The sequence below is a fragment of the Hordeum vulgare genome, chromosome 6H (assembly GCF_904849725.1).
Source record: "Hordeum vulgare subsp. vulgare chromosome 6H, MorexV3_pseudomolecules_assembly, whole genome shotgun sequence".
Classification (NCBI taxonomy): domain Eukaryota; kingdom Viridiplantae; phylum Streptophyta; class Magnoliopsida; order Poales; family Poaceae; genus Hordeum; species Hordeum vulgare.
Genome location: NC_058523.1, coordinates 518,901,225 through 518,914,384, shown reverse-complemented (window position 1 = coordinate 518,914,384; position 13,160 = coordinate 518,901,225). Strand labels below are relative to the sequence as shown.

The window sequence follows — 13,160 nt, the reverse complement described above, 5'->3', positions numbered from 1 at the left end:
AAAGTAGATACGTTGGAGACGTATCAACATGCAACTCGCTTTGCCCTCCTCTGCGCCCAAAACTCCTTCCTGGCGATGACGTCCTCCGGGAAGATGCGCGCCACTCCGCCATGGCAGCCTCGTCCCTCTCGACGATCACGAGGCGATGCTCCCGATTTTGGTCGAAGCGGCGGTCCTCCTCGGTGATGAGACGCGGGGAAGGCGCGACATACTATGCCCGCTCGCGCGTGAAGATGTCGTGGGAGTTCATCTGCGTCCGAGGTCATCTGAGGCGTCATGCCGCCACGTCGTACGTCTGGACGGCCTTGTGGGTGGTCTCAAACGTGCCGAGCCCGAGGCACGTATTATCAGAACGGGTCTCCGCGTAAAACAAGTTGAAGGGACATGCGCAGACGCCGCGATAGCCCGAGCTGCTCCAGGGACGCGGTGGTGACGAGGCGCTGAAAGAGGCGGGGAGAAGGCGCAGTGGTGACGAAGCGCAAGACGGAAGCACGTCGTTGATAGAGCGCGAGGAGAGAAAGCGCAGGAGGGAACATGGCGTTTGGGAGCGTGGATGCGACACGGAATTTACAGCGCGCTGGCCGACGCGCGTCAAAATTAACGCGCGAGCTGCCGTTTTCCGCATATGGTATTCTTTTTAGCACCCTACCATTTCGCGACTGTTCGCCCGTGGTTTTTAACGACGCTGTCGGAGACGTTTGTAACCGACCCATCCGAAAATAGAAAGAAAAACGTGACGCCTTTTGGTCGAACCAAAACACACCCTAGTAATCAGCTCAAGCCGTGAAGAATCGTCCCTCGCGCGGCGGCACCCAAAATCGGTTTTGAACCAAGACAAAGGTCGGCACGTGAAGGCGACGCGCTACGAAATTCCCATCCGTCAGCGTCTCCCCCACCCCGAGAAGAGACCACAGCGCACAGCGCACGGCGCACGGCGGTCGTCCCCCTCCGTCCCCAGGTGGCGCCACGGCCGTGGCAGCCCGTGGGCGGCGCCTGACCCACTCTCACTGTCCCGCACGGCCGCAACCCTATCCCCTCAGGCTGAACCTGCGGGCCCACCTTTCCACGCGCCCGCGCGCCCGCCCTGTCAGAGACACGGACCACGCCTCCTAAACCCTCACTCCTCTCGTCCTTCCTTCCCGTGGGAACAGGAGACGTCTTGTTGACTCCTCTGCTCCGCTGTTCTCTCCCCCATCCCTCCGCTGCTCTGCTCTCTGCGCCTTCGCGGCGAAGCCACATAAAATAATTGCTTGCTCGCAAAACGGCAGGAGGAAAGTGAAGAGGGGCAAAAGCTCACCCCCCCCCCCCTCTCGCGGGCGCTGCGGAATCTGCCGAGCTGACTGCGGACTGCTGCTGCTGACGGGCGGCCGCAGCTCGCCGCCGCCGGGTTCGTCTGTTTCCCCCCGTTTTCTCCGCGTTTCGTGCAAGTTGACGGCTGACGCTTCCAGTGCGGAGCAGGTGAGGAGGCGTTTTTTTTTTTTTTTTTAACTTTTAGGGGTTAATTTCGCGTGATTTCTGGGGTTCGCAATGCGCGCTGCGGGGCTCGGAATCAGCGACGGCCGGGCGGCTATTTTTTGGTAGTACAATCGGTAGCATTCCCGTCGCGGGAGGAGGTGGATTGCCGGGCGGATTCCCTGCCCATTCGCGAGCGTTTCCCTTCCAAGCATCAGCACGGGGGATTGAGATTCGGGGCGGCTTGCCTAAAAACTGAAGATTCGGTGCCCGGAGAGCCGATTCCGCGGGCGCTGTTTTATTTACTTGGTAAATTTCCCGTGTTCTTCTCTCCTGGGGTTTACGGGGATGCTCTGGTAGCCGCTTCAGCCGCCGCCGCCACCAAATCTCGGTATGTGCGAAGCTCTGCTCCAAGGCATGTCTAGATGGCGACGAATTGTTTAATCGTTTGTTTCTGTTTTTTCATACAGCGTTCGTCCGCTTGGTTGTAGTAACAATTATATTATCTATCTACGTATTAGCTGTTCATTCGAATCGAACGTGATTTGCTAATGCAGTGGATGCTGCGTGCAGGGTTAAAAGATGTCTGATCAGGAGAGGGATGATATCCCAATGCTGTTAAGAAATGTTGAGCTACCAAGATTTCCCAGAAGTACGTCCATGTGTATGCCGGTCAGGGACGAGGATTATGAAGAAGACACTTATGTGCCCCATACCGGTCCTCTGTCCAGTCAGCCACCGAGCCAGGTTGCAGCAGCGGGCAATCCGTTTGTTGTTAGCAGGCACACACCGGATAATAAGCTGCCGCGACACCCACAGCCGAAACAAGTCAGCAAACCACAGGCCATCGCGCCAGTAGAAGTCGGGGGAAACAGGTGGTCTCATGCTGGAGATATTCCAAAGAATGAACATTTGATGATGTCTGGACCTTTGGGACAATGTGATAATCCAGACTGTGTCCATTGCCCTCCTGCGTGCAAAAACAAGAGGCTTTTCCAGCGAGCTCCGAATCCTTTTGACAATAAGGTGGTTTTACATTCTGTGCTACTTACGTGATTCACTTTATACTTGATGATTATGCTTAGATCGGTACACCAATTTTTGTAGTAAAACAAACAACCTAGTACTGGAATCACCAACATCTCATTTCTTATAAGTAATTGAGATCATAGAAGTTTAATACATCTGATGTATTACCAATTAAGGTATACAGTAGTTATTAGCTTGTTTGTCTAGCTAGATCTTCTTGCAACAATGGTTGAAACAGTTCTTAAAACTCGTACAGCTATTGACTGGTATTAATGCGGGTTTTTGCTCTTTTGAAGCTTCATAATATTCTCTATGGACACCATCATGGGTGGAAGAAGAGCATTGAGCGTTTCCTTTCGTACATTCCGATTATGAACCCACATGCGAAGGTTGTTCAACAATGGAATCAATTCTTTGTGATATCATGTCTGGTTGCTATCTTCATCGATCCCCTGTTTTTCTTCCTATTGTCAGTAGAGAAGGTAACATTTTACAAATTTGCTAGCTACCAACTCCATTCTTTCTACACATTGTCTAGGAGAATGACACATTCTCCAGTGTACACCTTTTTCGGAGAAAATGGCAGGAGCCCTGCCTTTGCAATATGTGAATGCTAGTTCTTTAAAGCACTGTATGCCTCTACAAAGAGTTAGACGCACCAATATACATCTTTGATCAGTACATTTTCTACTTACCTGTTAGTAAACACTATCGAAATATAAGTTCAGTAATAATATCTGCACCACTTTTTAAGAATATCAAACATATTTTACCTGTGGCCTCGCATCATAGATGCACGCGTCCTATGTTTATTACAGAAAACTAAGAGTATCAAGCAAGAAAAGTATGACATGCCAAACTCACATGGCAAATCATAGAGCAGCCAAAGTTTTAAAAGGCTGATTCTTCGCATCATAAAATATCACCTAAACAAGAATGGAGTACCAATAAAATGACTAAACACTAGATAGGTTCTGTTGGATGCATACATCTGTCTGCCGGTGCTATTTTGTAATGTTCAGTTGTGGTGCCTTGTTACTTTGTGAACTTGCAATTATTTTGCTGACTTCGGGTGATCTTGTGACGTTTCTAGACATGTTGTCTTGTTGCACGGTATTACTCCATACTTTCACCTCAGAGAGTTGATATCTATTGTGGTGATAGTGGTAGGAGCAAGAACGTTTCATAATGTTTTTCAGGGAGCACTCACCCTCATTACTATAGACACATTACATCAGTCGTTTTAAGAATTTGCAGTATGAAGATATGTTAGGACTAGTTAATATTAGCTCTTCTTGCAGTAGTAATTCTGATCAAAACAGACGGCACTTGTGATTTCCTGTTTGGGTTGAATGCAGGATAACAAATGCATAGTATTCAACTGGAAGTTGGCGACAGGGCTTGCCGTTGTGAGAAGTGTTTCTGATGCTATTTATTTTCTGCACATGCTTCTTCAGGCAAGTGGTTAATCAGTTGTCATATTTTATAACTTAAACAATGCTTCACATTTTACTAGCATGGAATGAAGTAGGTACAAGATGTAATGATGTGAATGACACATTGTTAACTTAGAGCATCTCTAGAAGATCCGGTAAATGCCCATCCTGTAAAAACCGTTTACGGTATCCCAGAAACGAAATTTGCAGGACTACAAATGCTGAGACAGAACAGATCCCTCAAACATATATCGCATATTCAAGCTAGCAGTTCGCGCCACTTAAAACATCACCGGAGTTCGTCATACTAAAACATAATTCATACTTAAACATAACCGGAGTTCATACTTAAAACATAGTTCGGACTTGAACAACAATGGAGTTCATACTTAAACTGTTAAACATAGTTCATACTAGCATAAAATGGAAATTAAACTAGGTCTACTCGTCATCACCAGACTCGCCATTACTGGACTTGTCATCACAGGACTTGCCGAAGCGGAGGTTGTCCTCCTTGAGGGAGTTGGAGAGCACGTACTCGAGCTGGTACTCACCCTTCAACGCGTGCACCCGCAGCTGCAACTTCGTCGCTGGCAACTGCCGCCTCCTCGCCTCAAACCACGCGACCTCCGCCGCCTGGAGATGCATGAGCGCGCAGGAGAAGAGGCGGTCGAGCCGATCGAAGTGTGTCCACACTGTGCTCCGGCGCTGCGGGAGCGGGTGCGCGCTTGCTCGCCTCGCCACTCTTTCACCGGCGGGCGGAGGGAGGAGCTCCCGGCCTCAGCGTCGTTGCAACGCTTGCGAGGCGGCTCGCTGTCGAGCCCTCCTCGGCCACCCGCGCACGACATTGCCGCTCGCTTCTGGTGGATCTACTCGCCGCAAAACGATGCCGAAGAAGACTCATTTTCTTGCCGGAGAAGAAGAAAAGTGGCGGAGGAGGTAAGGGAAAAGGAGGACGGAAACCCTAAAACGACCTGGAGCCGACATATATAGTGGATTTTGGGGGCGGTTTACGGGCCTTCCGGAGGCTCTGGCTTGATGAACAGGCACGAGGGAGAGGTGCCCTTCCGTCACCGGAAGGGAGAAGTGGCAAGAAAGGGCAAGGAAGAATAAATAACATGATCGTAGAGAGTTTCGCTAGTGAAAATATCTCCATCGGAGGGAGGTCATAGCCCAAGATGAAGTGTAAATGAAGGGCACACAGAACATGAGAGAGATGACAACAATGGTCCCCCAAGGGCGGCATGATGTAGAAATTGGAGGGAGATCACTAGAATGAAAAGAGGTTTGCTGCATGGGAATATGATGAAGACAACGCCACCAACATGGTGGAATGACATGAATACGCCATCACTCTTGTTGCCAGATGAGCCGGCAAGGGTTCCCCCCATTGCCACACCCATCAGAGCATCTCTACTAGAGCCCTCAAACCCTTAAAAATAACCGCTTTTTTACAGTTTTCATCGGAAAAACGGCGTAGACTAGAACCCTTAAACCCTTAAACCCGTAAAAAAATTTAGAGGTCCAACCCTCAAACCCCTTCCCAGCCTGTAGAAGTAAGGGTTGGGAGGGAAAACTGCCCCCAACCCGTACTCCACTTCCCACCTCGCGCGGGAGGCAGTTGGTTCCCCGCGCGCGCGAGGAAGTCGCCTAGGCCGCCGCCGCCCCGCCTCCCCCCGCGCTTCGGCCGCCGCCCCGCGCTCCCTCCGTGCCCCGGCCGTCGCCCCGCCGCCCCTCCGCACCCCGGCCGCCGCCCTCCTTGCCCCGCCGCCCTCCGCATCTCGGCCGCCGCCCACCGTGCTCCGGCCGCCGCCCCGCCGCCCCCGCGCCCCGGCCGCCGCCCCGCCGCCCCTCCGCGCCCCGCCGCCCTCCGCATCTCGGTCGCCGCCCACCGCGCCCCGGCCGCCGCCCCGCCTCCCGGGAATATTCCGTTATAAGGGTTGGGTTTGAGGGTTCTAGTCTTTGCCCCTGTTTTTCAACCCTTAAAAGTGTCAAAAATGGGCAATTCTCAACCCTTAAAACTGGTTTTAGATTTAAGGGTTTGAGGGTTCTACTAGAGATGCTCTCATAGAGGAGGGGGAGGACTGACATAACACCAACATGGGGTGTGGCGCCAATGGACGTCACCGTGTCAAGCGGCGGTCGCCGTAGCAGATTTCTCTTGGCCTCCTCCCACCCTTCAAACGCGTCAATACTCATATGTCAGACACACGGACAAGACATAGGTCAACTAAGGGCGAGAGGCAACTTTGATCAACCACAATGCCGTGAGGATGGAGCCAGTATGTTGGCCGGCGCGCATCTGGCAGATTCAGTGCAGGTGGAGCAGAGGGCATATACCTTTGGATGTAGGGGAGTTGGGAGCACAGTAACTGCGGTGAGGCTGCATGCTCCAAGGGCAAAGCAGCTTCGATGAGCAAGTCCAAGGCACCAGGAGAAGGTTGCATAGGAGTACATGGGGGTATGGGAGGTCGATGTTAGAGCGCAAGGCGTCGTCGTCATGGATTCGAAGGGAGGAAGTGTGAGGGAGCTCGAGCAGAGATGGGGGGGCGGCACACCACATGGGGTTGTGAGGGTTGTCATCGACATGGAGAGGCAGCGAAGAGGTTCTGTGGTGCAGAGCTGATGAGCAGAGTCAAGGGCACGCGGAAGCCAATCCTGCAGCCGCACCGCGGGATCTGGTGGTTGGAGAGCTCACCGGGCACCGATGGCAGGCAACAAGCGTCAGCAGGTTATGCCTCGAGAAGATCTCCATTAGCGAGGAGGTGGACGAGCAGGGGCACTGCCAGGTCAGGGTGTTGTAGCTGCGCTGGCCGAGGTCAGAGGGCTTGCCGGTTACCAACAGGAGCAGGTGCACTGTAAGACGGGTCCGCGCGTGGGGGGTGGGGGGGATGCATGATGCGACTGTGAGGGATTGGATCTGAGAGAGAGAGTGGGGGGCTCTGCTCGCTCGAGGAAGGAGTGTGCTGGCGGCGGCGAGGAGTGTGGCGGAGGATGGGATGGAGGGGGGATGCATGATGCGACTGTGAGGGATTGGATCTGAGAGAGAGAGTGAGGGGCTATGCTCGCTCGAGGAAGGAGTGTGCTGGTGGCGGCGAGGAGTGTGGCGGAGGATGGGATGGCGGTGACGGGCAAGTGGGTGTTTAGCCCGAGCCGCCTGAGGGAGACGACACGGTGGTTCGGCCAGACCGTGGCCAATCTTGTTCCATGCACTGTTGTCATCCCACTTTATTTGTTACGTGGGTTTTGTACAAAGACTTGGAAGTTGAATTAGATCTGTTCCACTGCTACTGGGCTTGGCTTTGAATTAGATCTGTTTCACACATACCAATTTGTGTTTGTCTAGTGCTAGTCTTTCGTTGAACCTAACTCATGGGAGAAATGGGGCTGCATTTTTTGTTATGATTTTGAAGGTTCTACTTTATACGTATGTGCTCTCGACTTCGATCTCAGTTGTGCTGCCAACAATTGTTATGTAGCTTCAAACTTCTGTCATGATATTGATGAACATAATGATACTTCTCTTTCAGTTCAGACTGGCTTATGTAGCTCCAGAGTCAAGAGTAGTGGGAGCTGGAGATTTAGTTGACGAGCCAAAGAAAATAGCTGTTCATTATCTTCGTGGTTATTTTTTACTTGATTTCTTCGTTGTGCTTCCACTCCCTCAGGTGACTTATGCCTTGACTTTCTACATTGATACAGTGGTTTTAGACATTAAGCTTCCTCATCTCATTCCTAACAAGGACTACTTGTTATTTGTGCCAAAATATTTTGTTCTAAGCCACACTGAAAATACATGTATAATGTATTGCATATTTTGACTTGCTTTGCTTGCGCATGTTAGTCAACAGGAATAGTTTCAAACATATTTAGGCGAACCAGCAACTGCAAAGATCATATATAATTTGGCATAACAGTGATTATAATTTGGCATAACAGTGATTATATATGCAAAGATCATATATAACTGCAAAGATCTTGTTCCTAATAAATTTGCATGCAGCATCCGCTCTTATCATTTTTTTAGATGCATGAATGGCTCTCATCGCTTAGTGTTCCAGTTACTCATATAAACCAGGAAGGATTGCTCTCTTTTTCAAGTCCATGACAAAAATAGACATATAATTGAAAGAATTTGACTTCCTTACTATGTTTGTGTCATGTCCTAACTGCTAAGTTTTTTCTTTGTTGCTTGATCAAGGTGATTATATTGGCGATTATCCCTAGATCTTTTGGCTTATCAACAACAGCAGATGATGCCAAGAATTATTTGCGTGTCATTATTCTTCTTCAATATGTCCCCCGCATCATCAGATTTGTACCATTGCTTGGTGGTCGCCAGTCTGCCACTGGATTCATATTTGAGTCAGCATGGGCTAATTTTGTTATTAATCTTCTAATGTTTGTTTTGGCGGGACATGTCGTCGGTTCATGCTGGTATCTTTTTGGATTACAGGTCAGCTCATTTTTTATTGTAATTTACAGATCCATACAATTGACTTCGTATATTGTATTTTAGTAGTACGGGAATTGTCTGCTGTCATTGTTACAGTGAATTGTCCTGAAGACACTTCAGTCGCATTCAGTTCTAACTTTCTTTGAGAAAAATATGTGCTCCGACTTTATTGTATTCAAATGAAAAATGTGATAGAAAGTTACAAACCGCAGATACTGCTGCTTAACATAATTTGTACTATGCTTGAGTTATGTATGCTTCAGCAGTTATCCTTGAACATAAGTTATTCAGTTTGCATAGTCAATACTTAACACTTGATGCCTATAAAATACAGGTAGAGATATGTTAATAGTATGTTCTTTTCCATATTTTGTTACAGAGGGTTAACCAATGCCTACAAAATGCTTGTTCTGCGTCAAACATTTCATCGTGTAAGGTTTTCCGAGACTGTGGACTCGACTTTAATGTTGGAGGGCAGAATGAGCAAATTAGACAGCAATGGTCTGATGAGCCAGCCTCAACAGCTTGTTTCGACCCCGGGAATGATACTAATTTCCAGTATGGGATTTATCAGCAAGCTGTCCTGCTGGCTACGAAACGCAGTGCTGTTACACGTTACATATATTCATTATTTTGGGGATTTCAGGTATGTTACATCTATTGCCTATGTTCTCCTGTTTCATTTAGGTATCCCTTTTGTTGTACTTGACATGTGGTGAATAGACTTCTCCACAACACTCTTCCTTATTTTTACCTTTCCTTATCTCTGTACTGAATCTACTTATCAGTGGTGTTCCCATCTATTTGTACATGTTTTAATTTAGAGAATTTTAGTTTATTCTTGCTGACATTTATTTTTGTATGTAAATGGATTCATTTCAGCAAATCAGCACTTTGGCTGGAAATCTTGTCCCAAGTTACTTCGAAGGGGAAGTCCTCTTCACTATGGCTATTGTTGGTTTGGGACTGTTGCTTTTTGCACTACTAATCGGGAACATGCAAAATTTTCTCCAAGCTCTTGGAAGCCGGTATGGGTTTATTACTGCTAGCTTATTTACCATGATGTATGACCTATCTTACTATCAATGAGCTCACACTAGCTTTCCATGGGAACCTCATGCTAATTATTTCATTGGTGCCATGAGATGAACCCTTATTATGCATGCTTATGTACCTCAATTAGAACAATTCAGTCAATTTTTTTTTTTTTAGCAATATGAATCTTGATGTGGTGTATGAAGTTCTCCTTGTCTTTTTGTAGGAAACTAGAGATGCAACTTAGACGGCGTGATGTTGAGCAGTGGATGAGCCATAGACGACTGCCTGAAGATCTGAGAAGGTTTTACCTTCTGACTTCTAAACAAATATTATTATTTTACATATTTCATGGTCTTGTACAATTGTACCGGAAAGAAGTTCTACAGTTTTGACATGTTGCTAATCTACTTTGCTCGTGACGCTCCATGAACTTGTTCTCCGTTATTTGTGCTGTTTCTACAGTTCAAATAGAAATAACAGTTTGCCAAATACTGGTGTAACCAATCTCTCAAGTTTCAAGAAGAATTATTTAAAACTTCATGAAAAGCTATCTTAATTTGTTTCATTGGGACAACAAATCTGTATTGTATTTCGAGAACAAGCTTTAAGAGAAGAGTGAATTCCAGTATTTACCCTCTACTTCGACACAGCTTTTAAATTTAGCAGAAGTTTTGTCGGTTCTTACCCCTTTTAATTCAAGAGCGATCCAACAGGTGTGTCCCAGCCGTCGGGTACACGTAACATGCCATGTTGTGGTTTTCCTTCTGATTATTTTCCTGCACACTAACAGTTTCAATGGCTTTCCACAGCTTTTCTCTCACTGTCGTTAGGTGTACATACCTGCCCATCTTGCATTTGGTTGGTTTAGCTAAACAGTTGCATGCGGGTGCGTGGGACAGATCCGGCTCAGGGATACAAACTGGTTCAGATGCAAGGAGGAAAACCACGACATGGCTCGTGTGTGTACCTGACGACCGAACACACCTAGCAGATCACTCTCAAAATTTAGATGGGGTAAAAATTGGCAGAACTTTCAGTAAATGGGTAAAACAGGCAAAACTACGTTAAATGGGTTAATCCGGATGGAAAACAGTTAAATTAGGTATTTAGCATAAAAAAGTAAAAAAGGAGGTAAAAGCTGGAATTCACTCTTATTTTGGGACACTTATTTTGGGACGGAGGGAGTATAAAACAATGATTTAATGCACTAGGTTCTCACATAAGTAGTTAACCTCCATACCTGTAACATGTGCCATCTCATGGTAATGTCAATAAAGACCTGAACTGTGGTTTTGAAAAATTTATTCATGTTAATTTTTTGAGTTTAGTTTTATGCTTCAAAGATAGTAACGATTGGAGGTTTCTAAATGTACAGGAGGGTTAGACATGCAGAAAGGTTCACCTGGGCGGCCACTCAAGGAGTAAATGAAGAGGAGCTCTTAAGTAATTTACCAGAAGATATTCAAAGGGACATACGCCGACATTTCTTTAGATTCCTTAACAAGGTTTGTAATAAGTTGGCTGCAGTACTCTTTTTTTTTTCGGGGAGGCTGCAGTACTCTTAATATTGTATATTTCAGTCAGCACGTGAGGATAGAGAATGAAGTAATAAACATAAAAATATAAGAAAAGGAGATTGAAAATTGATGCGTCCACCAAATGGGCGATCACAATATAAACACCTAGAGATCTCAGCAACCTTTTTCCATCGAAAAAGTGGTATGTATTTGATCTGTTCAGTTTGTAGGTTCACCTTAGTATCTATGCCTATCTAGTAATGACCTCTCCTCTCATTTCTTATGGAACCCTTGAGTGTGATTGTTCTTTTTTTTTTCTTTTTCGAAAAGGAGGATGACCCCCGGCCTCTGCATTAGGGCGATGCATGCAGTCGTTTTATTAATTATTCATCAAGACCTTACAAAGTAATACATCAATAAGTCTGAAGCCACCATCTCGGCAAAATTTGTCGCTATTCCTATCAACATGATGAAGGGGTGCAGATTGTCTGAGCCGCATACCCAGACCTCACACCAAAGCCCAACATCTAAAGTCTGACCCCCTGTGTGATTGTGATTCTTCTGCAGGTTCGATTGTTCACCTTGATGGATTGGCCTATCTTGGATGCTATCTGTGACAAATTAAGACAAAATTTATATATCAGTGGAAGTGACATTCTTTATCAAGGTGGCCCTGTCGACAAAATGATCTTCATAGTTAGAGGCAAGCTAGAAAGCATCAGTGCAGATGGAAGCAGGGCTCCATTACAAGATGGAGATGTATGTGGAGAGGAACTCCTCACATGGTACTTGGAACACTCTTCAACGAATAAAGGTATGCAATATCTTGCCTGCCTGCCTACCTATTATGCTCCATAGTTCATAATTGTAGCATCACATGGACTGCTACTGTTTCAGATGGCGGGAAAAGTAGATTTCATGGTATGCGTTTGGTTGCTATACGTACTGTGCGATGCTTAACGAATGTTGAAGCTTTTGTACTTAGAGCAAGTGATCTTGAACAAGTTACTGCACAATTTGCACGGTTCTTGCGCAATCCAAGAGTGCAGGGGGCAATCAGGTAGCCACTTGCTTATCTGGTTTATCATATGATCATCATATTCCCGTTTATCAGAATAAAAGCTATGTTCGATCAGAATTGTAGGATGCTGAGGCTGTTGTTTCGATCAATTTCAAGAGTGAGAAAATATGAGTAACTTTACTAATGCCATGTATCATGGTGATTAAGATTACCAGCTGAAATTTCTTGCAAAATAAGAACTATTGTCTATGGTACTCAAGTATCTGTTTTCTGATCTCTGTATCACTACATTGGCTGATGCTTGAGACTAAATGCTGCAAATGTGTTGGACAGGTATGAATCACCCTACTGGAGGACCATTGCTGCAGCGCGCATCCAAGTCGCATGGAGGTATCGTAAGAGACGACTAAAGCGAGCTGAAAGATCAAGGCCGAGTGAAGAACACGAATGTTTACCGGATACACGGTCTCATTATGCCTTTCAGCCTGGACAGAGGGGGTGACAGTCTGCCCAAGTAGGTAGTACTAACTATTGGTTAACAGTTCTACATCTCCAACTGCCAGAAATCCTGAAATCGGTTTCGGTTCTCTGATCTCCTGTATAGAGAATATGGCTTATGTATGGTTCGCGAGTCATGCTATGGATCTTCATGTGCAAAGCACAACTTATGGATCGATTAAGTGCGAGCGACGACCGTCCTGAGTCAGCTGGCAGATGTTCGACGGAAGGTCACACCATCGCATAGGCTCACCACATTGCCAAAATCCTGGCACATGTACGTTTCGCTCCCGTAGTGTCATTGTAACTTATAACGGCTTCCGCTTGTGCACCATGGCTGAAGAGTTGGGACCTCATCATAAGTTTAAGCTGCAGCCCTGAAGTTGAAAACCGTCTAAAATACAACCCTCTCCTTTGACCAAAACCAGATTGATGGTTTCCAGACGTGTCGCATATGTGGCACAATGAGCTACCCACCTATAAGTCTCGTCCTCTTACCTCTCCAGCGGCCTCCTTCTCTCCTTTAAAGATGTTGGCCTAAATGACTGAAATTTCGTAACTTCCTCCCGGGTCGAAATCTTCTGACAAACAAACTTTTAAACCTTGATTTGATGCTTGTGTTCTAGGCGGTTTCAGATTTTGGGATTTTATTTTAAACTTTTGGACAGGTTCAGAAAGAATAGAGGTTTGGAGAATAGAGAAGTTTGGATTGT

At 46.6% G+C, this 13,160-nt stretch overlaps 1 protein-coding gene across 1 annotated transcript; it reads left to right on the top strand.

The window, feature by feature from the left end:
* Positions 1–1,138: 1,138 nt before the first annotated feature.
* On the top strand, positions 1,139–12,847 carry LOC123401043 (probable cyclic nucleotide-gated ion channel 20, chloroplastic). Its single transcript, XM_045094758.1, has 13 exons — positions 1,139–1,458; positions 2,026–2,478; positions 2,778–2,963; positions 3,840–3,938; positions 7,448–7,585; positions 8,119–8,373; positions 8,753–9,019; positions 9,256–9,401; positions 9,635–9,712; positions 10,787–10,916; positions 11,496–11,742; positions 11,826–11,988; positions 12,283–12,847. Exons 2-13 carry the CDS (start codon positions 2,035–2,037, stop codon positions 12,449–12,451), a joined length of 2,322 nt encoding a protein of 773 aa, XP_044950693.1. The 5' UTR covers positions 1,139–1,458; positions 2,026–2,034; the 3' UTR covers positions 12,452–12,847.
* Positions 12,848–13,160: the final 313 nt, after the last annotated feature.